Source organism: Condylura cristata, unplaced genomic scaffold (assembly GCF_000260355.1).
Source record: "Condylura cristata isolate star-nosed mole 26May11 unplaced genomic scaffold, ConCri1.0 scaffold00008, whole genome shotgun sequence".
Classification (NCBI taxonomy): Eukaryota; Metazoa; Chordata; class Mammalia; order Eulipotyphla; family Talpidae; genus Condylura; species Condylura cristata.
In genome coordinates, this window is record NW_004567109.1 from 12,857,235 (window position 1) to 12,881,471 (window position 24,237).

A 24,237-nucleotide genomic window follows, 5' to 3' on the forward strand; every position below is an offset into this window, starting at 1 on the left:
TCAGTTCTAGTTGAATGTACATTATTTGAGGAGTAAGGAGGTGGGGCCTGTGATTCTGAGCACAAACATTTATAGAGCAGGCAGACCTGGTCGGCGCCCCTGCTTCTTGGAGGCTGTGTGACCTAAGTCTCCTGACCTCTCTGAGCCTCTTTGCTCATCTGCAAAAAAGGGAGTATCTGAGGAAAATCCCCCAGATTTATGACAAAAATGAATAATCTAATGTTTAAAAATAAAGCAACAGTCTACTAGATTGATGTTATAGTTAAATAATTGGTAAACTTTGAGTTGAGATGCCATCACTTGACAATATCTTTGATACTCCCTAACAGTAAGATATGAGGTAAAGAATTTATTCACAGACCCTCCATCTCTTCTTTAGTTAAAAAAAAAAAAAATAAGTGTGGCAGAGAATTCTGTCTTCGGGAGTACTCCCGTATTTATTTAGCCCACGAGCTCCCCCTGGTGGAAACTAGAGTGGGGTGGGAGTGGCCACGAATTTTGCAAAGTATCTGCCTGTTTATTTCTGTTGTACAAGGAGTATATGCTGTCTCCACACTGGATTAATAATTACTAGCTGCCCTTTAAAATGATTAAATTCTGTTTCATCTAGCCTTTGTCCATTAGAGAAGTGTATGTAGAAAGAGTGCATTGTTGCTCTAATAGAACATTTAAAGTTAAGTGGGATTTTAAACTGCTTAAATGCAGAATGCTTCCCCTCCCCTACCCCCAACACCCATTCAGCCTTCTTGTGGGTTGGGAGAAACTTTTCAATTAAGAAAAAAGATATTTCAATTCTGGACCAAGTGAAAAAGAAGAACTAACTTTACATCCAGATACTTTTCTTTTTCAAAACAAGGTGGTAGTACTTCATCTTTTAAAAAGTATAACAAAAGCTATTTTGTGACTGTCGTTCTTACCATATGTCACCTACAGCATGTTGTTCTCAGCTCTGTCAAAATAGCAGGTTCTGTTCTATGTAAAAGCTGCATTGAGAGTTGTCCTCTTGAGGCCCAGCCCCACCCCGAGACCCGCCATCTCCATTTGAGTGGTTAGCAGCACTGGGGTCTATAGTGCCACTCTGACCGCTTCCCCAAGGCCCTTTTTCTTTCTTTTTAGAATTCTGGAAATGAAAGTTTGGAGTCAAAATATGGACATAATTTTTATTTTTGTTACCTATCTGCACATTGTTCTCCAGAAATACTTAGAAACCATTTGAACTCTTTAAACACTCAGCAGCAGCCTAAAATGAAAGTCCTTTTCATTTTTTTTTTTAAAGATTTATTTATTTATTCATACAGAATTGGGGTACAGGCCAGAGATGTGGAGGAGGAAAAAGAAAGCCCAGAGACAGAGTGGGGAGCAGAACAGGCAGATCGACGAAGTACACTGCTGAGGGGAGCAGCGGGCGGGTCAGGAGAGGTCTGCCACGCCATGTGGATCTCCTCCGGGGCAGGCGGGAATCGAACTCATGCGGAAGTGGCTTTAGCTTCTTAGTGCAGTGCTTTAACGCGCTGCGCCACCAGGGAGGGCCGAAAGTCCTTTTCATTTTAAGACTAATTGGTTACTTGATTCCCAAATTCTTAAACAGTCCTCCTGTAGCCATCAGATATAGGGGAGTCAGAAAGACTTGGGTTTTAACAGTTGCTGAATATTAGTACAGAATTTCATTTTTTATTTTTTAAGTATCAGTAAGATACAGTGCTTACCCTAGTGTGTATTAGTAAATGTTTAGTAAATACCAGTAGCAATGATTATCATCCATTCTGCTCCATCTAAGGAAGGACCAGGGGGAAGGGGTTCTTAGGGCCATTGTGGCCTTACGAGCATCCTGATTTTGGCCCAACGGTGTGTGGGCTGTTGCTCTAGATCTGAAGTTTTCTTGGTGGATTGTCTTGGATGGGCTCATCTTATCTGAATATGGAGAAGGAAAGAGGCTGCTAATATGCACGGTGGTCCCGGGGCCAGTCCTACCCCCAGCACCTGCCAACCTCTTCTTCAATCTTTCTGGAGCAGTTCCTGCCTCACGCTGGGGACCGTATCTTGATCACGGGGGCAGCCGACTCCAAGGTGCATGTCCACGACCTGACAGTAAAGGAGACGATCCACATGTTTGGAGACCACACAAACCGGGTGAAACGGATTGCCACAGCGCCCATGTGGCCCAACACCTTCTGGAGTGCTGCTGAGGACGGGCTTATCCGGTGAGGACCTGAGCAATGGAGGAGGCTTGTGCCTCCCCTGCCCCCTGCTCTCCCCCTCCATGTTGGCTCCCCAGCCTACCTGCCTGTGCTGCTCCTTCCACAGCCTGGCTCCCGTGTTCTAGCCGTATTTGTGTTCAGGGCAGCTGTCTGTAAGCACACTTAGTTGGGAACATACTCTCACCGCCTCCCTCTCTCCTCTACATATACTTCACTGTAGTCAGGCCTGCCAGCCTGATTTCACCACCTCATATGCCCAGTCTCTGCCATCTCTGGGCTTTCACACGCGCAGTTTCCTCCACCTGGGATTCTCTGTACCCAGCTCTTGCTTACCCTGTGGAGTTTAGCTTGAGTCACCTCCTCTGAAGCACCTTTTCTGGCCATCTGTGCAAGGTACATCTCCCTGTTACACTTCTCCTCAGCACTCTAAGCACATCCTTTATAAACCTTAGTTGGCTAAAGTTTTTTTCATTTACCTTACTTGTTGGTTCACGTTTTGGTCTGTACCAGTCATTGGCTAGTGAACAGTCTTCTGGAGTTCTTCAGATGTGACCTTGGATCTTTTCCCTTATACCCCACCTGCTATAATTGCCTCCCTTGAGTTCCTATAGGACTCTGTGCCCTCTGCTCTGTTACAAAGGAGGAAAGGTATTTAAATCATGAATGAACTATGTAGCACAGCAGTTAGAGGCAGGTCACTGAAGTCAGACTTGGAGGCAAGTCAGTTTCCCCAGCTATAAAATGGGAGTTGGCCTGGGCATTAAAATTAAACTTAGTATGGGACAGTCTGGCATCAATTAATGATGTTTCCATCGGTGGCAAGCCACATGTCCATATATGTCACAGTGGTCCCAGCAGTTCAGGCCATAGAACCCTCTGGGTTTGTGCATTTACCTTCTGTGAAGTTTGCACAGCCCTTGAATTTCCAGTGACACATTTCTCAGCAGCACATGACTACTGGGGAGACAGAAAGCACTTCGTCAACTGTGGGTCTAACTTTGTGTTGTATTTAATGACCTTGCCTGACCAGACTGTACCAGGGCAACAGGTGAAAGTCTGAGCATCTAGAGCCCCAGGTGGGAGCCTGAGCACGTAGGCACAGTCAGGAAAGGGCCTGGGAGAGGGTGAGGATCAGGGGGTACTTCCAGAATAGAAAAGATCTGGATGGGCAAGAAGAGCAAGTGGATGCTCCAACTTGAGCAGAATTTGTGCAAGCAGGTAAGTATGGTGCATACTGGACCAAGAGTTCTGTAGTTACAACTGACTCCATTTAGAAAACTCAGGAGCAAGTTTAAGAGGTACATGAACTCAGGTCTTGAAAATTAGACTAAGGAATTTGGTAAAAGTAAACGAATGCTAAAAGTATTGAGCAATTTCTGTAATTTTCTGAGCCAGAAAATAATGTAATGGAGCAATATTTTAGGAAGGACAGTCTGGTGAGGGGCAGCTTAGAAAGGTGAGCAGCATCTGGGTGAAGTTGGGTGAGTGCACGGGTGAAGTCCTCCAACTCAGGACAGTCTTGTCCTGGCAGTGAAAATCTCCCCAGGCTGCAACTGCAGAGTGACTTTTAACCCCTGAATGGGACTCTTAAGCTTGTCTTGGCACTTGGTGTTTTAGGTAGCTCTTAGAGGACTATGGGATTCTCATTTCTTTCACTTCCATACTATTTTTCCCTGCAAGAAACTAGATCAAGATTAGAGTTAAGAAGGAACAGAGCAAGGTGATTCAGTGCAGTCTTAGGAAACTATCCCAACTGCCTTGCTGTCAGGTTATCCCAGACAGGCTACTTAACTTCTGTGGGTTCGGTGTTGTAATGGTGCCTAGAGATGGTGTGAGGATTTAATTAGATAATACTTGTGCAACACTTGAGACAACACTGGACTTGAAGCAATTTCTCACTAAATGTTAATAGTTTGAATGGGACCTAGTAGTGATAATACACAGTATAGTAGTATGTGCCCCAAAGAATTATATTAGAATAAAGCAATGTGTGAGATGCCCACTACAGGTGCCTGATACACATAGGGCTCTCAAGAAATGGTTTGACATCCCTGCAAGTCCAAACCCCCCCCCCCTCCGTCCTCTTGCACATCAGGGCCTTGCCTTCCACGTAAGTACCAGGTCCTCAGCCCCTAATGCTGTCCTCTCTCACAGCCAGTATGACCTTCGGGAGAACAGCAAACACTCGGAGGTGCTGATTGACCTGACAGAGTACTGTGGCCAGCTGGTGGAGGCGAAGTGCCTCACTGTTAACCCCCAGGACAATAACTGCCTGGCGGTCGGGGCCAGCGGGCCCTTCGTGAGGCTGTACGACATCCGCATGATCCACAACCACAGGTACCACAGCTCCTCCATCGCCTGTGGACACAACCCTGGAAACTTGTTGCTTGCTTCTCTCATTGGCATGCCCTCTTCTTTTTGAGAGGTTTATTTATTTATTTTAAAAATTGGTTTATTTATGGATACAGAACTGGGGTACAGGCCAGAGGTGCAGGGGTGGTAAGAGGATTCACCAGAGACAGAGTAGGCAGATTGATGAAGTACACTGCTGAGGGGAGCAGCGGGCAGGTCAAGAGAGGTCTGCCACGCCATGTGGGCCACATCCAGGGCAGAGGATCAAACTTGCACTGAAGCAGCTGCAGCCAGCTTGCAGTGCTGTCCTAACCTATTGTGCCACCAGGGAAGCCCCGTGAGGTTTTTTTTTAATGTTTTTAAAAAACAGTAATCCATGCTTATTTTGTAAAACATGAAAAGTACGATAAATTACCCATCATCCATCACCTGAAAGAAATTATTGTATATATTTGTATTATAATCCTTTACTATGAGTGTTTATACAGTTATAATCTTATACATGTAATTTTATTTTATTCTTTTTTATTTTCTAAACAAAAGTAAAATATACTCAGAACCTCCACAGAAATCCCAGGCCTGAACTGCTCCCCAAACTTGGGTGTTCAGTGGACTCCAGGACAGGTGCAGGGATGTCTGGCCAGCTTCACTTTGATTTAGGCAACCACTGCTGCTCATCACACGTGACTCAGCATGAGCCTTGAGCCTTAGCTTCCTCCTCTGTAAATTGGGGATGATAGGGCGGCCATGATGAACCAAAACAGTAGATATGACCTGCTCATAATACGTGTTCCCACAGCTGTCTAGTTGACACCTGTGGGGTTGCTGAGATCCAGAAGAAAGGTACCTCCTGCATCTCTCCAGGATGCAAACTGAGGTTTCCTCCAGGGAGTGTGTTCTGGCCTAACCAAGGGGGAGTGCCAGGGACTGTAACCTCTGTGGTTTCTCTTCCCACCAGAAAGAGCATGAAGCAGAGCCCTTCAGCAGGTGTGCATACCTTCTGTGACCGGCAGAAGCCCCTTCCGGATGGCGCAGCCCAGTATTACGTAGCAGGTAGGCTCAGCCCAGCCCCAGCCCTAAACTTGGCTGCATGCTGACTTTCTCCAGCGCTGTACAGGGAGTCAGAGTGGTGTGGTGGTGAAGAGCAGAGGTTGGAGAGTCGGACAGACCTGGGTTTTCATCCTGGCTGCCATTGACCAGGCATCTGTGACCTTTGGCAAATTGCTTGCCCCCAAGGAATCTGTTTCTTTTCAGTAAACAAAGCATCTCAAGCAGTTGTCCAGGCATACATAGTAGGTGCTCCACTTCAGCCACTTCTGTCACCGTTTGAGGTGGCTAATTTCACACAGCTCCCTGTGGGGCACTGGGGGCCTCACATGAGACTGATGGGGCTGTTCCCTGCAGGTCACCTACCGGTGAAGCTGCCTGACTATAACAACCGTCTGCGAGTGCTGGTTGCCACCTATGTGACCTTCAGCCCCAATGGCACTGAGCTGCTGGTCAACATGGGAGGGGAGCAGGTAAGTGTGGCTGCCCAAAAGGTTGCTCTGCCCCATCAACACCCCGGACCCCGCATCCAGGCTCTGTGCCCTACAGCCACTGCAGTGAGGCAGGAAAAAGCAACAGCTTGTTGTAAGTGATGTCACAGTAAAATGTGGGCGAGGCACAGCATCACCAAAATTCCCAGAGAGGCCCTGTTCTGGTCTTTCCTTGAGCATTAGCTTTAGAACTAACACCTGCCTGTCTAGTGCTGACCTGCTTACTAGCGGTGTGCTAGAAACTTGTCTTTCTTTGAATGAGTCTCTTTGTCTTTCCAAGCCTCAGTTTTTTTTGTTTTTTTTTTTTTTTTGTTTTTCATTTATTTTGTCTGGGAGGAAATCTTGGGGCTCAGAGCATACAGCTAGGCTGTGTGTGACACGGGCCCAGCTTGGGGGTGCTCTTTGATAGTGTTCTTTTGTGGGCTCTCAGTCAGGATGTTTAGTGAGCCTTGCTAAAATTCATTTATTCCGCAAGCCCTCACTGAGTGCTTCCTCTGGGACTAGCTTTACATAAACATGAGGATGACAAATGTGAAAGGATCTGTCCCAGGATGGTGGGAGACGTGGCCAGTGAAGGAGCTGATGACTACAAGGAGAGGTGCGCGTGTGTGCTGCAGAAGTCGGGTGGGGGAGAGGGGGCTCTGGGCCCCAGAGCCGGCCAACGGGTGGCGTGAGCATGGGGGAGCGGTGCCTGGCAGCGTGGTTTCGAGCCAGACTGGGTTTTGAGTCCTGGCTAGGCCACGTGCTATTTTTATGGCCCTGGATAAAGACTTAAACTCTGCCTACATTCTTCCTCTATAAGGAGGTGATTATAATAGTCCTTCATGGGGAGGCTTCTAGGATGAAATGCGATCTGAAGCAAGGTAAAAATGCAGTAAATGTTAAGGAATATAGATCTTATTTACCAAGAGAAGTACCTAGGCACATTTGGGCAAATTTTTAAAAATTTTCATTTTTGTCTCTTTTGTTTTTAATTATAATTTTTTAAGCTTCTGTCTGTTTAACAAATCAGTTCCCTTCTCTGAAGCTTCACTTTTTTCTCTGTAAAATGAGGCATTTGGCTTTGTGAGCTCTGAAAGCAGGGGCTTTTCAATTTAAACATGTGACCCTAATTAATGACCTTATTTCCAGCAGTCCACCCTAAAAGGGCTCCAGCAACCCAGAAGACTTCCTTCCTTAGCTGTGCTCCTCAGAAAGTTCTCCCAGCCTCTCTTGATGGTTCCATGCTCCACACTCACTGTGTTCCTGAGAGTCACCAACACTTGCTCATGGCCCACCATGTTCTCACTTCACTCTTCATCTCTCTTCTTGGTCCTCCCTCTAGGTCTATTTGTTTGACCTGACTTACAAGCAGAGGCCGTATACCTTCCTCTTGCCTAGAAAATGCCACTCCTCAGGGGGTAAGTTCTCCCTGCTGCAGCGCCTGAGTGTGTGCTCTCTCTGCTGAGAAGCCTCCCCTGCCTTGTGCTGAGACTGTGAGCCTCCAAAAGGAGTGGTGCCATCTAACAGTAAGAAGGAGGATAACAAAAGTGAGCGTCCTGCAGAGGGTTGGCAGCACAGCCCTTTGTTTCCCTCTGGAAAAGCAGGTCCTCGCCACCACTTGACCCTGAGGCCCTGCAGTATAGCCTTTCCTTTCTTGGCCCAAATCAATGTCCTCATTGACTTCTTCCTGGAACCTGCAGTAGATTTAGGCACTTGTCAGCCACCACTCCTTTCCCTCACACCACCACCCCTCCCCCCCTTCCTAAGGGCAGCGCCAACTTGAAGCTGTGTCTCCTTCCAGCCAGCAGAGGGTGCACAGGCTTTTCTTTATGCCCTTGCTGCTGGTCTGTCAGGTCTGATTTTCAGGGAATGAATCTAACCCTGGGAGGATAGCCCCACTAAGGAACCATTCAACCCTGTGATGAAAGCTGAGGGCTGCAGAGGAGAATTGAGGCCATCCTCCTGAGTTGTTGCTCTTCCTTTCTCCCCACCTCCTGCCAGAAGTTCAGAATGGCAAGATGTCCACCAACGGTGTGTCCAACGGCGTATCCAATGGCCTGCACCTTCACAGCAATGGCTTCCGGCTGCCAGAGAGTAGGGGGCATGTCAGGTGAGCCCAGCCTTACTTGTCCAGCCCTCCCAAGCCCAGTATAATTTACAGGATGGGGGAGGGACATGTCCTATAAACTCTCTTGACCCCACCTAGGCTTGTACCACAGAGTCAGGGAACTGGAGCCCGGAGCTTCTGGCTGGTAGCCAGCGGGCCCAGTGCCGCTCCTTCCTGGTAGGACTCTAGTCATACGCAGACTGTCTCTAGGCCCTTCATACCAGCAGCTGAGTCAGGATTCAGGGGCTGGCTAGTTGGACCACCACACACAGGGGCCTCTCCCTTTGTATTCTTCTCCATACCATAGCATTTTTTGCCTCTTTTCTCTGCCTGACACTGCTGACTTTGGATACAGGGGTGCTCAAATCCTCTAGCCCTTGAGAGAAACAGTTCTCTAAAGAGATCATGAGAGGAACTTGGGTGGCCCTAAGGTTCAGTTCAGCACGGAGGCAGGTGGTGTCAGCAACTGCCAGGCCCGAGAGTTAGATTAAGAAGTACTTACACCTACTCAGGACAGCTTTATTTCTGCCCCTCTTTTTTGCAGACTCATGAGTATCTAGAATTTTATCTGTTACCTTTCATGGTAACTCAGGCAAGCATAGGCATGGTCCCTTCTTGTAGATGACAGTGCATTTCCCAGGGGCTAGAAAACATGGGTGACCCCCAGGAAGGGCTACAGATTTCGGAGGGACTGTACTGACCTCCTTTGGCTGGCCCATTGGCTCTGCTTCCCTTACAGCCCCCAGGTAGAGCTGCCTCCATATCTGGAACGTGTGAAACAGCAAGCCAATGAGGCCTTTGCCTGCCAGCAGTGGACGCAGGCCATTCAGCTTTATAGCAAGGCGGTGCAGAGGGCCCCTCACAACGCCATGCTCTATGGAAACCGAGCTGCCGCCTACATGAAGCGCAAGTGGTGAGTACACCCAGACCAGGATGAAAGATGGAAACAGTGGGCCTGATGGAGCCAAATGCTGAGGCATCTAGGGAAGGTGGCAGTGACATTCTGCTGCCTATAAGGGCTTCTTGGGGCCAGACCTCTCCTTCCCCCCACCTCCAGGCTGATTGTAAGCTGGTACCTGACCCCTCTAGTCAAGATGACTCTGCTAACTGGGACATGTTCCCAAGTAGTTTCAGCATGGTGCTCTCTTGTAAAGCACTGTGGCCACTGAGAAGTAGGATATGAGAAATAGCTTAACCTCAACTGTTGGAGAATTTGGTCTTTAAACTGAATTTCAGCGGCACAGATCTTGATAGATGAAATGAGGCCATTGGGAGAATTCCATTGATATCCATCTGAAATTAGTCTGTGCCTCCTTTACTGACCTTCAGGCTCACTTTCCTGTGCTCTGGGATCCTTTGGACCAAGCACAAACAAGGTCCCAGAGCTCTGAAGCCAGCTGTGGGTCATGCTGGGTTGTAGTGGCCAATGATAAAGGAGGAAGTGCATAACCGAAAGTATCCTTTATCTCTGGACACCATCAGGGGTCCCCAGCCCTTCTGCCTACAGCACCAGCAGGCAAGCAGACAGGCAGACCCCATCCTCCTGCCAGGGCCAGGACTGGAGATGGATAGAGCTGGGCCCACAGCCATTTCTGCTCCGTCTGGCATCCGTCGGCTCTGCCCAGACAGACGGGCCAGCTGGTGTGCCATCGTCTGGCTGCAACTCGGCAGGCCAGGGAGGGAAACTTAAGAAACCCACCCAAGTTAGCAGGGCAATAGATGGGGATTTAGGAAGATGCTACCCCAAAGACCTTAGCTCAGGCATCAGGAGTATATCAAGGACTCATCTGGTACCAAACCCAAGAGATAACAGTTTTGGGGTGTTTCACCTCCCTGCCCCAACAGTTGAGTGGAACACAGTGGTCCTGGTCCTGCTCCTGCTCCTGCTCCTGCTCCTGCAGAGAGCTGCTTCACTCATGCATTTCCCAGACCATGTGTATTCTCTATATGTTCTCTGAACTCCTACTGTGTGCTAGATGCAGTCACTCAGAGCTCTTGGGTTCCAGAGTGCCTACGAGACAAAGACATGAATGTAGTTCATCACCAAAGAGGCAGGGAGCAGTAAGTCTCTGAGTGGTCAGGTGAAATGCTGTGGGCATCAGGGAAAAGTTAGGTGGCTGTAGCTGGGGCTCAGAGAAGCATCAGGAAGATGTGGCATCCAAGTGGGTTCTGAGTGCGGGCAGGCGCAGACAAGGAGATGGAGAGGAGGAGGGGTCATGCGGGAAGGACATTCCCAGGGAGACAAAATGGTGTGAACAAAGGCGTGGGGGCGGGCACTGACTGAAGAGCTTGTATGCAGAACAGCAAATCCATTTGGCTGGAGCTGAGGGTTCAGGAAGGGACTGGCAGGAGATGAGTCTGTGAGGTAGCCTGGGGCCGGCCTGGGAAGGACTTGGAATGCAGAGCGGTGGCGTTTTGGCCTCGATTCAGTGCATGATGGGCAGCTACTGAAGAGTTCTGAGCTCGAGAGGATGCTCTGAGGACCATCCTTTCAGGGAGCTTGATCTGGCAGTGGGACTAGATGGGTGAGCCCTGGGGTCAGCCTGCTACCTCCCCACCCCCACATGCCTGCCAGTGACCCCTAGAACGTCACATTCTGTCCTGGGTCAGTGTCTCCCCAGGGCTGCCATCTGCTCCTAGAAGCAGTGGGAGCTGTCACCCCCTGGCTCCTGGCTGGTCTCTCCCCAGGAGCTCTTGAGAGGCACCCTGCAGGCTGTAATTGGGTTTCCAAACAGCGCCTGTTCCTTCGTCACAGCCACTCATTGTGACGCATGGAAGCACACTGTCTGCCTGCCCCTGGCCTGGTGGGGCTGCTCGTTCCTGGTCTGTGTGGCTGCTCCGGGGGCTACTGCTTCCTCCGAGTGCTGTGGGAGGTCAGGCTCAGTTGGACAGTGCCCATGTCCGGGCCATTTTGGCCTGTACAGGAAGGTCAGGAGCTGTGCCTTGGTCACAGAGAGGGGCCATCTGTCCTGGGGAGTACTGTTTGCCACAGTCAAATCCTAGGCCCACCTTAGCTGGCCAGAAAACCAACCAGTCAATCAAGAACAGTTCCCAGAGGAGCTGATGAGAGGTGGGAATAAGGTCCTGGTTGGGGGTTGTAGATGTGTCCTATATTCTGGCAAAGGGTGGGAGAAGGAGGGGACTCTTGTGACTTTCCCCCACTTACTGCCCCCAGATACCATTCCCACTTCCCTTCATCCCTGCTTTAGGGGGCTGAAGAAGTGAATGGGGCACTTTGGAGCTCTGATGTGCACACTCCTTACCACCAGCTTCCAGAGCTGACTGCGCCAGACTGTCAGGCCCATCCTCCAGCCCCGGGAGGTGGAGGCCACAGCTGCTGTGGATCAGTCAGCCAGGACAGAGGGGGTCTGGCTGAGGGCTTGCTGCCTGCTGGTCAGACCCTGAGTCCCCCGCCTGGCACTTCTGGCTTCCCCAGACCACAGAACTGTCCTCGTGGGCCCCCTACCATGGACAAGGCTTTGAGGCCAGCCGGGGGTATTTTAGGAGGTGGATGGAGGAAATGAGGAGGAGGACTTGGGGAGCCTGAAGTGGGCAATATGCCAAGCCTTCTGCTGCAGAGCTGCGGGCGCCTGGGCTGAGCGGGTGTGCAGTTGCACTCTGTTTCCAGCAGAGGGCAGCCCGACACTGGTTTTTGCCCCATACCCAGCCTCCACCCCTACCCCCCACCCCCCAAAAGACCCAAGTTCCTGGCTTGCTTCCTTAACATACTGTTGTCTCCTGGGGAACAAGCCTGGGCTGAAACAGGGTTCTCCTCAGCCCCATATCCTTGCCCTGAGACAGCAAAGCTGGGTTGGGTGGCCACAGAAAGCAGAGGAAACGGTGGGAGCCCCTTGCTTGCCACACGGCCCCACCTCCAAGCCACATTCCCCTGCCTTCCCAGGGATGGTGACCACTACGATGCCCTAAGAGACTGTCTCAAGGCCATCTCCCTAAATCCATGCCACCTGAAGGCACATTTCCGCCTGGCCCGCTGCCTCTTTGAGCTCAAGTATGTGGCTGAGGCCCTGGAGTGCCTGGATGACTTCAAAGGGAAGTTCCCAGAGCAGGCACACAGCAGTGCTTGTGATGCGTTGGGCCGAGACATCACGGCTGCCCTCTTCTCCAAAAACGATGGTGGTAAGTAGGTACTAAGTGGGGGGTTGCATTCCCTATTTGAAGTGCTATATGACATTATAGGGAGGGCAGGCTCTGGGGTGAAAGAATCCTGGGTTCAGATGCTGATTTAGAAATATGCAGCCTTGACACGTGACATGGTATCTGTGGTCCTCACTCTCTTCCTCTGGCAAGGGGGAATGTTAGCATCTCCCTTTTAGAGTTTAACGAAGACCAGTAATAGCATGTTGGAAGCACCTAGTGGCATGCCCAGAACTCAGAGTAAGAGTAAGCGGAGCCAGGTCATGGATTTCCATCCAGGCATCACACTTGCCCACAGACAGGTCCTTGACTGCTCCATTGGGCATCTGATAAGAGCAGCAGCTGGGGCGGTGTGGGCTTCCGGTTTGTAGCTGTGCAGCAGAGGCAGCCATACAGGGCAGGGAAATGCTGTGGGCACAGCGCTTGACACTCTGGTTCCAATCTCGACTGTGCCATGTGGTAGCCATGTGACCTTGGGCATAACACACCCTCTGGGAACGTGCCGCCTTGCCTGCACAGGGACCAGCTTGTTAGCACTGCAGAGCAAGCTGGGCAATTGTATGTGAAGTGAGCTCCCTGAGGCAGGCAGGGGCCTCACCTCTCCTTGGCAGTTTCCTAGCCATGCAGCTGATTTGTTTCCTTACATATCTATCAAGCACCTACTGAGCGCCAGGCCCTTTGCTGGCAGTGGGGCCTGGAAGCACAGCTGTGAGCAAATCAGATGGGGTCTCTGCATTCCCGAGGGTTGTAGCCTAGAAAAGGGCCTGAGTCTATGAAGAAACAGTGTGACAAGTGCCGTGGTAACCCGAGACAATGATGGAGGAGGGCATGATAGCAGTTCTGGGGAACAGACATCCAAGCTGAGGTTTCAAGGATCAAGAGAGGAGTTGAAAATACAAAATGTAGCCGTGGGAGGTAAAGAGGTCCTGGCCTAGGGACCAACGTGATAGAGGCCCTGATGCAGGCAGGCGCAAGGTACTTTTAAGGCACTGAGAACACTGGTGTGGGTTCCCCCAAGGCATTTAACCATTCCAGTGCTTTTGTCAGGATCCATGGTAACTTCCAAAGAGGAAGAGATTGGACTTTCTGCCTTTGGAGCTGTGGATCTATTTCGAAAAATCACCCACCCACAGCTCTCTTGCTAGTACTCCTCGCCTCTCACCCCACTGAAGGGCCTGGCTCAGTGCGTCCTTGGGGCTTCCAGATCTTATTCAGAGACCAGCCTGGCATCACAGGTCTCTTCTTGAACATCTTCAAGGGTTGGATTCGAATGTGCTTCTTGCCCCTGGCTAGTCCCAGCTATCCAGGAGAGGAGCAGAGCGGGTTGCCTGGCATTGCTGGTGCTGCACTGAAAACAGTATGGGTGGGAACGATGGTGGAGGGAGGGTCGGGACTCGCCTTTCCTTGGTTTCTGCCCCCAGAGGAGAAGAAGGGAGCTGGTGGCGGCCCCGTGCGCCTCCGCAGCACCAGCCGCAAGGACTCCATCTCCGAGGATGAGATGGTGTTGCGGGAGCGAAGCTACGACTATCAGTTCCGCTACTGTGGCCACTGCAACACCACCACAGACATCAAGGAGGCCAATTTCTTTGGCAGGTCTGAGGCCAAAAGGAGATTGGGGGGCACGAGGGCATAACGCTTTTAAAGAGAATGTCACACCCCAGCTCTGCTTCTGTGTCCTTGGGCAGGCGAATCCCTAGTCTCTGGGAGCCTCACTTTCTTCGTGTAAAATGATGCCAGTCCCCACTCACGGGCTCCACACATGCTCATGAGCATTAACGGTACCACTCGTGAGGCATCCGACACAGGACACGGACTTTTCTCTGTCCCCAGCCTCCTCCGTCTGTCTCCATGTGCTGGAACTTGGTTTATCTGCATTCATGGAGCTTCCCTCTGCTGAGGGGCCTCAGAGGCCGCCAGTCTCAGCACACCCACTGTGTGCTTGGAGCTCCCCCGGGTCCAAGGACACAGCCTGTGTCTCAGATGCCATCCCCTGACCGTCCTTTAGGGAGGGTTGCCTTCTTTGGGTAGTGAGACAGCTTGAATGGGAAATTCCTCATCAAGATCCTCTGTTAGTGCTTGGCAACTGCCTCTCAGGGACAGAGGTGCTTTGGGATGTGGGTGGATCTGACCTAGGAAGCTTAGACGGTGTTCCCAGAGCCCTTAGAGATGGAAGATCCAGTTCTGTCACCCTCCTTGAAACCTATGCTATACTTTGTAATGTGGGGACCCTGTCCTGGCCCTAAGCTTAAGAGAACAGTGAACAGTGGCCAGGTCTTGGTGGGACAGCAAGGATCGCCGTGTGTGTGGCTTTCAGTCAAGCATCAGACCCCAGCTTGAGGGCTGAGCATCTCTAGAAGTCCCTGTTGCCCTTCACCCCAAGCGGTGTGGCCTCTGCTTGCAACAGTAGGGAGTACCCTGCCTGACTTCCCTGCCCTTCCCCCTCCACCAGCAACGCTCAGTATATCGTCAGTGGCTCTGATGATGGCTCCTTCTTCATCTGGGAAAAGGAGACCACCAACCTGGTCCGCGTGCTCCAGGGAGACGAGTCCATTGTCAACTGCCTGCAGCCACACCCCAGCTATTGCTTCCTGGCCACCAGCGGCATTGACCCTGTTGTGCGGCTTTGGAACCCCCGGCCAGAGGTGAGGATGATCAGAGGCAGGCAGGAGGGATGGAGGGATGGACCCTGTCAAGGGCTCTGACTGAACCTTTTGAGGGTTGGGAAGAAAACCCAGTCACACAGAGGCTGTTTGTAGGGTGAGTAAGATCTTTCCTGAGGGCATAGGGCTGTGTCATGGTGATGCCATCAACTCCAGAAAGTTCCAGGTAAAGGGAGCAGTTCCAGGGGTGAGAGCTGGCTTGTAGGGAAGCTGCAAAGGTGAGACTCACATGCAGGAAACAGCAGGAGGACAGGAGGGAGGGAGCAAGCCAAGCCAGGCGCCACTCCATCTCCAGAGAAAGATCCTCAGCGGCTGCCGGCAGAGGCCAGTTCACCCCTCAGCCCTCAAGCAAGTGCACAGGTTTTGGAGCTGGGGCTTGGTTTGAATCCTGGTCCCTTTACTCACCGCCCGCGGGATTTAACCTTATCTCAGAGCCACAGTTTTATCTTTTATAAGTGGGAGTGACAGCACCACCTTCAGAGGTTGCGGGAGGATTAAACAGCGTCTGCCACAGGGAGGCTTAGGACAGCAGCCCCTCCACTCCCAGCCTGGGCAGTCAGGCGGGGTAGCCCCAGCTCGCACTCCCCTCTGCCCCACCTCCTCTCCCTTTCCAGCTGGCAAAACAGGTCAAGTGGCATATCTAATTCCAGAGGCAATTTGCTGGGAGAGAACCCTACAGACCCTCCTTTGAGGGGAGAGGAAGAGAAAAAGGAAGGCGCGTTGGGGGAGGCAAAGGGAAGAGTGGGGTGGGGGCGCTGTCCCACAGCATGTCCTGGCATGTGTCCTCCCATGCCGTGGCCGGGCCCCTTGTTCTTGACTCCATGTGGCGTGGCGTCTCCCTCGGGTTTCCACACACGTCTGGGCTGTCCATCCCGCCATATGTCCCCGGGCGCCCCCCACCCCTCGCATCTACCCAGTGGTGTGTGTGCTCCCGCCACAGAGTGAAGACCTCACAGGCCGGGTCGTGGAGGACATGGAGGGTGCTTCCCAAGCCAACCAGCGGCGCATGAACGCGGACCCGTTGGAGGTGATGCTGCTCAACATGGGCTACCGGATCACGGGCCTGAGCAGCGGGGGTGCTGGGGCCTCTGACGACGAGGACAGCTCTGAGGGCCAGGTGCAGTGCCGGCCCAGCTAGACCCCTGAGCCCCGGTGCCCAGCCCTTGCTGCTGGCTGGACCCTCCACCTGGGCGGGAGGTCAAGGGATTTCTGTTTTAGTTTGTCTTCCCCCCACCCTTTTTTTTTTTTTTTCTCACTTCCCATTTTGTTAATTTGGCATCGGGCCGGGGTTGTTGCTACAACTTGGTGGCTTTCGGACTTTTGAGTGGATTGCCTCTGAATGACCCCAGCAAGAGAAGGGGGCCACCCCTCAGTATGCCCCCACATCCCATTTCCATATCCCTGGAGGGCTCTGGCTCACCTCAGGCCAGGCAGGGAGGCCAGGGGAGGCCAGGGCTCACCTGGAGCTCACACTCCAGGGACCACCCTCCCCTTCAGCTGGCAGCAGGAAGGGGACTAGAATTCCCCACCAGTAAGGGCTAGCCGTGAGGGGTTGCTACTCTTGCTCTAGACAGGCCAGGCTAGCTCCCCCTTGGTCTTCAGGGAAGGTTCTGAAAAGGATGGGGTCCCACCCTCCCTCCAGAGCCACCACATCAGGGTGGAGACAAAGGAGGGATGAGAGCCCCCCGAGTCAGCGAGACCAGGTCCTGCCCTGGTCCAGCAGCATCCTTGCCCTCTTGGCAGGTGCTGGCTGTGGGCCCTGCACCTGTTCCCACTGACCACCTCTGGGGCTCAGCCTATCCCCAGGGCCTGGCAGAGGGTGGGGCACCACACCATACCCGCCCACCTGTATGCCAGCCCTTCTGCACCTGGCCACCCTCCTCTCTGGGGCGCTCTTTGGCCTCACTGTGACCTTCCTGCCGGAGCTCCCAGCCAGCCCCACTCACTGAGGTGGGCTCCCCTCCCGGCTAAGGGCCTCTACCCTCCCTCCCACCCTGTGCTGAGCCGCCACAAAGACCAAAGAAGTGATGGCTTTTCTCTATCCCCTGCTGCTCTGGGGGGAGGGGGTGGGTCTCCTGAGCCACTAGGATGGGAAGTCCCTAACTCAGCCCCCTCCCTCCTCAGTAGCCCAAGCTTTACACTGGATGCAGCAGTCACCCCACCACTCACCAAGGCCCCTCTCTGCCCCCTGGGCTCTCCACTCAGAGCTGCTGTGGTAGTGGGTGCTCCCTCTCTTCCTCCCCCCTTTTTCCCTCAGTGCTTACTTGGCTCCAGCCCTCCAGCTGCAGCCTCTGGGGAGAAGCAGCCTCCGTTCTCCTCCCTCTCACCCTCCCTCCGCCCCTGTCTCTGCCAGGTGCCTCCTCTCAGTCAGGCTTCAGAGCTGCCCTGGAGACAGGAGGGCCATGTTAAAAGCTTTTTCACAGTTTTAAGAAGACGGGGGGTGAGGATGGTGGTGGGGGGTCTGGCACCATCTCGTTACTGCTTTAATCCAGGCAACACAGGTGGCAGCTTCTCCCTTTCCTCTCCACCCGTCCTCTTCCCAGCCCTCTCCTCTAGCTTGGTAATGAAGCATATTTATTGGGGAAGGAAACAGCTGCCGCTGCTTCTCCTGCTGCTAGGACTTGCTCCCCTGTCTCTTCTCTATGACCTTTCTCTCGACAGAGAGGGGACAGTGGGAGGATTGGAACTGGGCCTTGGGGCCCGAGGACCAGCAGGGGCCCTTTACTGTCCTGTGTTGGAGCCACCCACCACTTCCTCTCCCGCCTCCCGCCCCTGCCTGCCCAGCCTGGGCCCTGCAGTGTGGAGACACATAAGCCTTACTGTCCTCTGGGGGCAGGAGCCGAGCCTTTTTGTTGCTCCGCTCCCAGGAGAGTGAGGGTGACGCAATTGATTAAAACCATTTTGTTCTAGGTGTGGCTGGTGGCATTTGTGGGGTGCAAATGGGTCTTGGGACCAAAGTGAGGCCACCTCACCTAGGTAGCTCTGTGTCTGGGAGTCACCACAGGTCTATTGACACCTGCCTTGGGGGGTTGCTGTGGGTGCTGACCACCCCACATGGTAACAGGTTTACAGTAACCAACTTTCCACTCTCCAGACTGTTTTCTCATGTAAAATAAGGAGACTGGCGTCTTAGTGGGCTTTCAACTTTTTAAAATCAGAATCCAGGCAAGAAATACACATTCTTACATTGTGACCCACGAGACCTCGGGTGCCCTGCACACTTGCATGTCCGTAATGAACATGTGCCAGCAGCACCCAGCCCTGCTGCAGCAGTGTGTCATCTTCACCGCCTGTTTTCTGTGCGGGAGGAATAGTGCTGGTAGCAACCCACCAAATTGATTTCAATTTGAAATCAAGTGTTTGATGTGCCCTGGATTGGATTTTGTTTTAAAGATTTATTTATTTAGGCATAAAGAACTGGGGTACAGGCCAGAGGTTCAGGGGCAGTGAGAGGATTCACCAGAGACAGAGCAGGGAGCAGAACAGGCAGATTGACGAAGTACACTGCTGAGGGGAGCAGTGGGCAGGTCGGGAGAGGTCTGCCTCGCCATATGAGTCATCTCCCTGGCTGGGGAATCGAACTCACTCTGAAGTGGCTGCAGCTTGGCTCACTTGCAGTGCTGCACTCTAATCCGCTGCACCACCAGGGAGGGCCCTAGTGTATTTCTTAGTCCAGGGGAGGTTCCCAAACTTTCTCCACTCACAGCACTCACACCACCATCAGTGTCCGACTAATTTTTCATGGCACTTACACCAAAAGTAACACCTGAAATACCTGAAAGTTCGACTTTTTAAGTATTTAAGCCCAAATCACTTAGTAAGAATTTATTCCTACTAAGTTAGTCACATTTAAAAGGTAAATATACATAATTAGAAGAAGCAACATTTTTGTTTCTTAAAGCGCTACAGTTACTCGAGGCACCTTAGTGCTTGTTGGGCACTGCAAACCTGCTGCCCCTTCTGGCCAGACTGGGCGCTGCCACCTCACTTCCTGCTCCATATTGACTTTCACTTGCTTTTTATCACAGGTGACCATGGAAACACGGTCAAAGGGATGTAGCATATTCTCATGATGTCACTGTGAGCTACCTCAAAAGAGAGGTTCTCCTAGTAACCCACACATGTTGCATGTCTCTCAGGTTTAGTCTAGCCTGCTGTGCCCCCATGAATTTGATGTGCCACCTTAAGGTTCCTCGGTGTACACTGAGGTTCAGTACTGTGGGAACTTTAGTTTTTTTAGTTTCACTACTGAAATGTTTGATTCTTCTGTTTGTACATTTGGAAAGACCCAGGCTGAGGCCAACAAGGTATGCTTAGTTTAGCACAAGAGAAAGAAAGTCTGCAGACACTGCAAGACCTGCCCATGGAGGTGTAATGTTCTAGGCCAAGGGAGCAGCACCAGTCTCATTTCCTTCATAGTGCCTGAGTGCCTCAGTTCTGCTGCACTGTAGAGGGTGGAGGTGCAGCCATTGTGGGGGACCTTGTGCATAGTGAGACAGCAGACTTGGTGGTCTGAGCAAGAAGGAGCCATTAGAAGACTTCACCAGGGGCTCCCTTCCTTTTGGAGTTCATACTTTTTTTTTTTTTTTAAACTAATAGACTATTTTTTCAGGGCAGTTTCAGACTTTGAGAAAATTGAGTAGGTAATACAGAGAGTACCATGCACCTCCTCTGTCCCTGGCTCAGTTTTCCATATTAGCATCATGCATTAATGTGGCATATGTACAATGACTGAACCTATATTGATAACATTTACATTAGGTTTACATTAGGTTGCATACTTCATATTGTATAATTCTATGGGTTTTGAAAAAGGCATAGTTTCTTATATCTGCTATTATACTAACATATAGAATAGTTTCTCTGCTCTAAAAATTCCCTGTGCTCCATCTCAACCCTTACCAGCATCAAAACAATAAAAATGCATATTCTTAGAAATAAATGAGGACAACTACAAAACTGATGAAAGAAATTATGGAATATCAAGATAAATGAAGAGATAGTCCACATTTATGTAGAAACTCAAGATTTCATTTCTTCCTATCTATAGTTCCAGTGAAATCCCAGTGAAAATCCCTGCAAGTTATTTTGTGAATATGGACAAGCAGATTCTAAAGTTTACATAGTGAAGCAAAAAGATCCAGAGCAGCCAACACAAATACCAAAGTCAAAGAGAACAAAGTCAGAGAAATGATTTACCCAACCTGAACCCTTATCAAAAGGTTGCAGTAGTCAAGACAGTGTGGTATTGGCAAAGGAACAGACAAGTGAATGGATGGAGTGAATGAGAACACAGAAATAGATTCACACAAATACAGTCAAACTGGTCTTTGACAAAGGAGCACTCACGTCAATAGAGAAAGGGTAATCTTTTCAGTAGTGTGGAATAAGTATATATCTACATGCAAAGAAAAGTGTATCTAAATGTTGACTTCACCATTCATAAAAATTAATTCAAAATATATCATAGACCTGCCTATAAAAAAAAGACTTCTAGAAGGTAAACATAAGAGATAACTTAGGTGACCTTAGGCTTGGCAATGATTTTCCAGAAACACTATCAAAAGCCCACTTCATGATAGAAAAAAATTGGTAAGTTGGACTTCACAAAAAAATTGATCTATGACATCATTGTTAAGAGAGTGAAAAAGAGAAGCCAAGACCTGAGAGGAAAAAATAATTACAAGGTACATCAGGTAAAGAACTTGCTTCAAAGTCATGAAACAATAGAACAATATGAAAATGACCCAATTTAAAAATAGCAAAAGATCTTATAGACAACTCACCAAAGAGGATAAATAGGATAAGCCCGTGAAGATATGCTCAGTATTACGTCATTAGGGAATTGCGAATTAAACCAACAGTGAGATACCACTACCACCTACCAGGATAACTAGAATCCCCAAAACTGACAATGCTAAGTGTTGATAAAGATGAGGAGCAACAGGAACTCTCCTTGCTGATGGGAGTGGGAAATGGTACAGTCACTTCAGAAGACAGTCCATAAGATCCAGCAATTGCTCTCCTTAGTATTTGCCCAAATGAGTTAAAAACATATCAGGCCAAAATCTGTACACAGAGGTTTGCAACAGTTTTATTCAAAATTGTCAAAACCTAGAGTCAACTAAGAAGCCCTTCAGAGGTGAGTGGATAAACTGGTATAGTCATACAGTAGAGCATTTTTCAGTGATAAAAAGAAATAAAGAAGTCGCAAAGACTAGAGAAACTCTTATTTGTTAGTGACAGAAGCCAGTCTGGAAGATGACATTGTATGATTCTAACTACATGACATTGTGGAAAAGGCAAAGCCACATAATGAGAAGAACCATAGTCCTCTGTTTTTAACACACTTCCACATGTATGGCTTACTGAAGCTCTCATCAGCCCTGCTCACTGACCACCTGTGGCTCAAGTGAGCCCACACAGTGAATGTATGGTGAAACAAATCTGAACCCAGACATTTGTTGGTAGGCAGATGTGGCCCCAGAGGCCTGCCCCTGGTCTGTGTTTAAGAGTTTACTGAAATGTGCTTGCAGGATTCAAAAGGTTATGAGAAAGGCTCCAAGGTTTTCAGCCTGAATGCATCCTAAGAAACTTAACACTTTGGCCCGCGCAGCGGGTTAAAGCACAGCACTGAGAATCTGAAGCCACTTCCGCATGAGTTCGATTCCCGCCTGCCCAGGAGGAGACCACATGGCGAGCCAGACCTCTCCTGACCCGCCCGCTGCTCCCCTCAGCAGTGTACTTCGTCAATCTGCCTGTTCTGCTCCCCACTCTGTCTCTGGTGAAGCCTCTCACTGTCCCTGAGCATCTGGCCTATACCCCAGTTCTGTATGAATAAATAAATAAATCTTTAAAAAAAAAAAAAAAGAAACTTAACACTTAACACCTAATATCCCATCCCCACAGACCATTTTCATTTTAATCCCCAGGCCATTTTACTTGGTCTCAGGCAGGGCCAACCATTTAGCTCCTTTGCAAAGGGGCGGAATGATCTTTATTAGAAAACATTCTTGCCTTAAAACATCACAGTAAGTACAGTATGGAGAATACTGTTGAGGTTTTGGTAGAGTTCTCACTGATGTGCATTGCTTCAGGTGATAGAATTAACTGTTAGTTCTCCCATAAGCATGGATTATCTTTCCATTTCTTTGTGTCTTCTATTTGAAAAATACCTCCTTTTCGTGTGTAGGTCTCTCACCTCTTTAATTAAAATCTACCACTTTAAAGCATCCCAGACCCATTCCAATGTATAGCTAGAGCTGAACACCACTAACTTAGCCCTATCTCCATTGTTTAAATAGGGACAGTGAGTTCCTGATCCCAGTACCCTAGGAGTGGGCTACCTGAGGGCCCTAGTGAATTAAAGGGAAACCAGGACTGAATCCCTAACCAGATTACTGGTGCGATTCTTTAGAAATCTTTGTGTTAGTGTCATCATACTTTTTGAGCTCTTCTCTGTGCCTGGCACTGACCTAATGAAAATGGACACAGACTAGTCTCTGCTTTCCCAGAGCCTCCATATTATCTAGAAGATATTGCCTAGAAAATCCAGGGATTGTGCATGGCCCCTGACCATTGGAGCTCACTGGGAACCATGAGTCTTCCCTGTCTGGTCTGCCATCAAGTGCCCTGCCATGTGCCTGGCTCTGCCCAGCAGGGAGGCATTCTGATGAATGTGATGGCAGGGGGGAGGCAATCAATGGTTCAGCCACGTTCTGCCTCCTGCTCCTGACCCATTTCTTTTTATATACATATAAACTAGGTCCTGGTCTTAGGGAGGCCAAACTGTGCTTATTTGGTGGTTTACAGAACCTCAGGCTGCTCTCAGCTTCATTACTCTCTAATAGCCCCCAAAAGGGTCACCAGCAGACAGCCCAAGATCAAGGTTCATAATCTAACAGGTGCTTAGGTCTCAGGAAAATTCCTGAACCTCTCTGGTCTATCTTTCTTGTTGCTGAAATGGATGTCATTATACCCACTCTCATTACTTCACTGCTTTATAAGGAGGCTTCCAGTCAGTGAGATCACACCTACCCAACTATGATTCTGAAGTGCTTCTAAAGTAGTTGAGTCCTGCACTAGTGGTGCATGCTTTAGGCTATGGTGATAGTTAACACAGTGTCTGTCTTTTGGCCAGGATCTGTTCAGCTTTAGTCCGAACTTGTAAGAATCTTACAAGATGTGAATTGTTTGCCACCATGAAACATCAAGTAGCTTCAGTTATTTGCCTAAGGTGTGGCAGTCTCTGACAGAGCTGAGGCTCAAATGCCGAGTTCTCTGGTTGAATCCTAAGTTCACATTTTTAACCATTGTGCTTTGCTGCCCACCTGGGAGTAGGGGCTGTAAATTCTGGTCTTCGTTGTGCATTCTGTAGTCTGAGGTAAGCCTGTACGTCTATGAAATGGAATGGAAAAGGAAGTCATTTGTAAAATGATGTCTAAAGGGTCAAAATGTCCTCAAATGATACTCGTGCATTTTGTAAGCCCCAGCTGGTCCCCTCCCCACTCTGGAAAGATATGGAGCCATTCTGCAAGACAGTTTAGGGCTCAGTGGGGAGAACCCCAGTCTCCAGGAGTCACAGAGGGTAATGAAGGCAGCTAGAGCAGAAAGGCTGCAGTAGAAAGGACACTACCTCTCCCCACACAGCATCACACCCAGCAGCTCCTCCAGCCCGTGCACTGATGGCCCCAAGCTCAGCCCTGCTTCCCTGGATTGCTGACTGGGTGATCTTCTCCAGAGCCTATATGAGCACCATCCCCAGTCACAGATAGTTCCGTTGGTATTCCCAGGGCACTTCCTGCCTGCCCAGTGCTACAAGGACCTATAGATCAGCCAGTCTCCTTCTCAAGGAGTTCACAGTCTCTTGGGGGCCTCATACATGTAAACAGCTAATGCTAGTGCAAGCTCACATGAATATTCAGTAGGCCAAAGCAGCCTCCGTGCTCTGGGAGCAAAGAGGAAGCATTTGTGGGAAACCTTGAAAGTGGGTAGGCAAGAAGGGGAAGGGCATTCCGCTGAAGAAGCAGTGTGAGCAGACATGAGGTATGACGTGCCGGGCTCGTTCTCTGAAGAGCCAGCAGTTCCGTGAGGTTAACGCCAAGCTGGTCCTATGGGAGGCCGTGAGAGATGAGGCTGGAAAAGAAGACTGGGGTTTGGGCCAGACCACGGGGGCCTTGAATACCCGGATGAGGGGAGAGATGGTCTGAGGCAGAATGTATGTTAGCCCGGGGATCAGTGCATGG

The 24,237-nt window shown here is 50.2% G+C and overlaps 1 protein-coding gene across 2 annotated transcripts in view; it reads left to right on the plus strand.

Annotated features, from left to right (window-relative positions):
* Positions 1-18,364, plus strand: part of WDTC1 (WD and tetratricopeptide repeats 1) — a 56,687-nt gene extending 38,323 nt beyond the window's left edge. Inside the window, exons 6-16 of one of the 2 annotated variants that reach the window (XM_004678669.2) lie at positions 2,014-2,201; positions 4,353-4,535; positions 5,509-5,603; positions 5,955-6,070; positions 7,413-7,488; positions 8,072-8,180; positions 8,917-9,090; positions 12,079-12,314; positions 13,754-13,925; positions 14,782-14,974; positions 15,933-18,364. In XM_004678669.2, coding sequence (XP_004678726.1) covers positions 2,014-2,201; positions 4,353-4,535; positions 5,509-5,603; positions 5,955-6,070; positions 7,413-7,488; positions 8,072-8,180; positions 8,917-9,090; positions 12,079-12,314; positions 13,754-13,925; positions 14,782-14,974; positions 15,933-16,130 — 1,740 coding nt within the window. In that variant the 3' untranslated portion in view covers positions 16,131-18,364. The remainder of the gene's footprint in view (positions 1-2,013; positions 2,202-4,352; positions 4,536-5,508; positions 5,604-5,954; positions 6,071-7,412; positions 7,489-8,071; positions 8,181-8,916; positions 9,091-12,078; positions 12,315-13,753; positions 13,926-14,781; positions 14,975-15,932) is intronic. The other variant, XM_012722541.1, reaches the window with a different exon arrangement.
* The last annotated feature ends 5,873 nt before the right edge of the window (positions 18,365-24,237 follow it).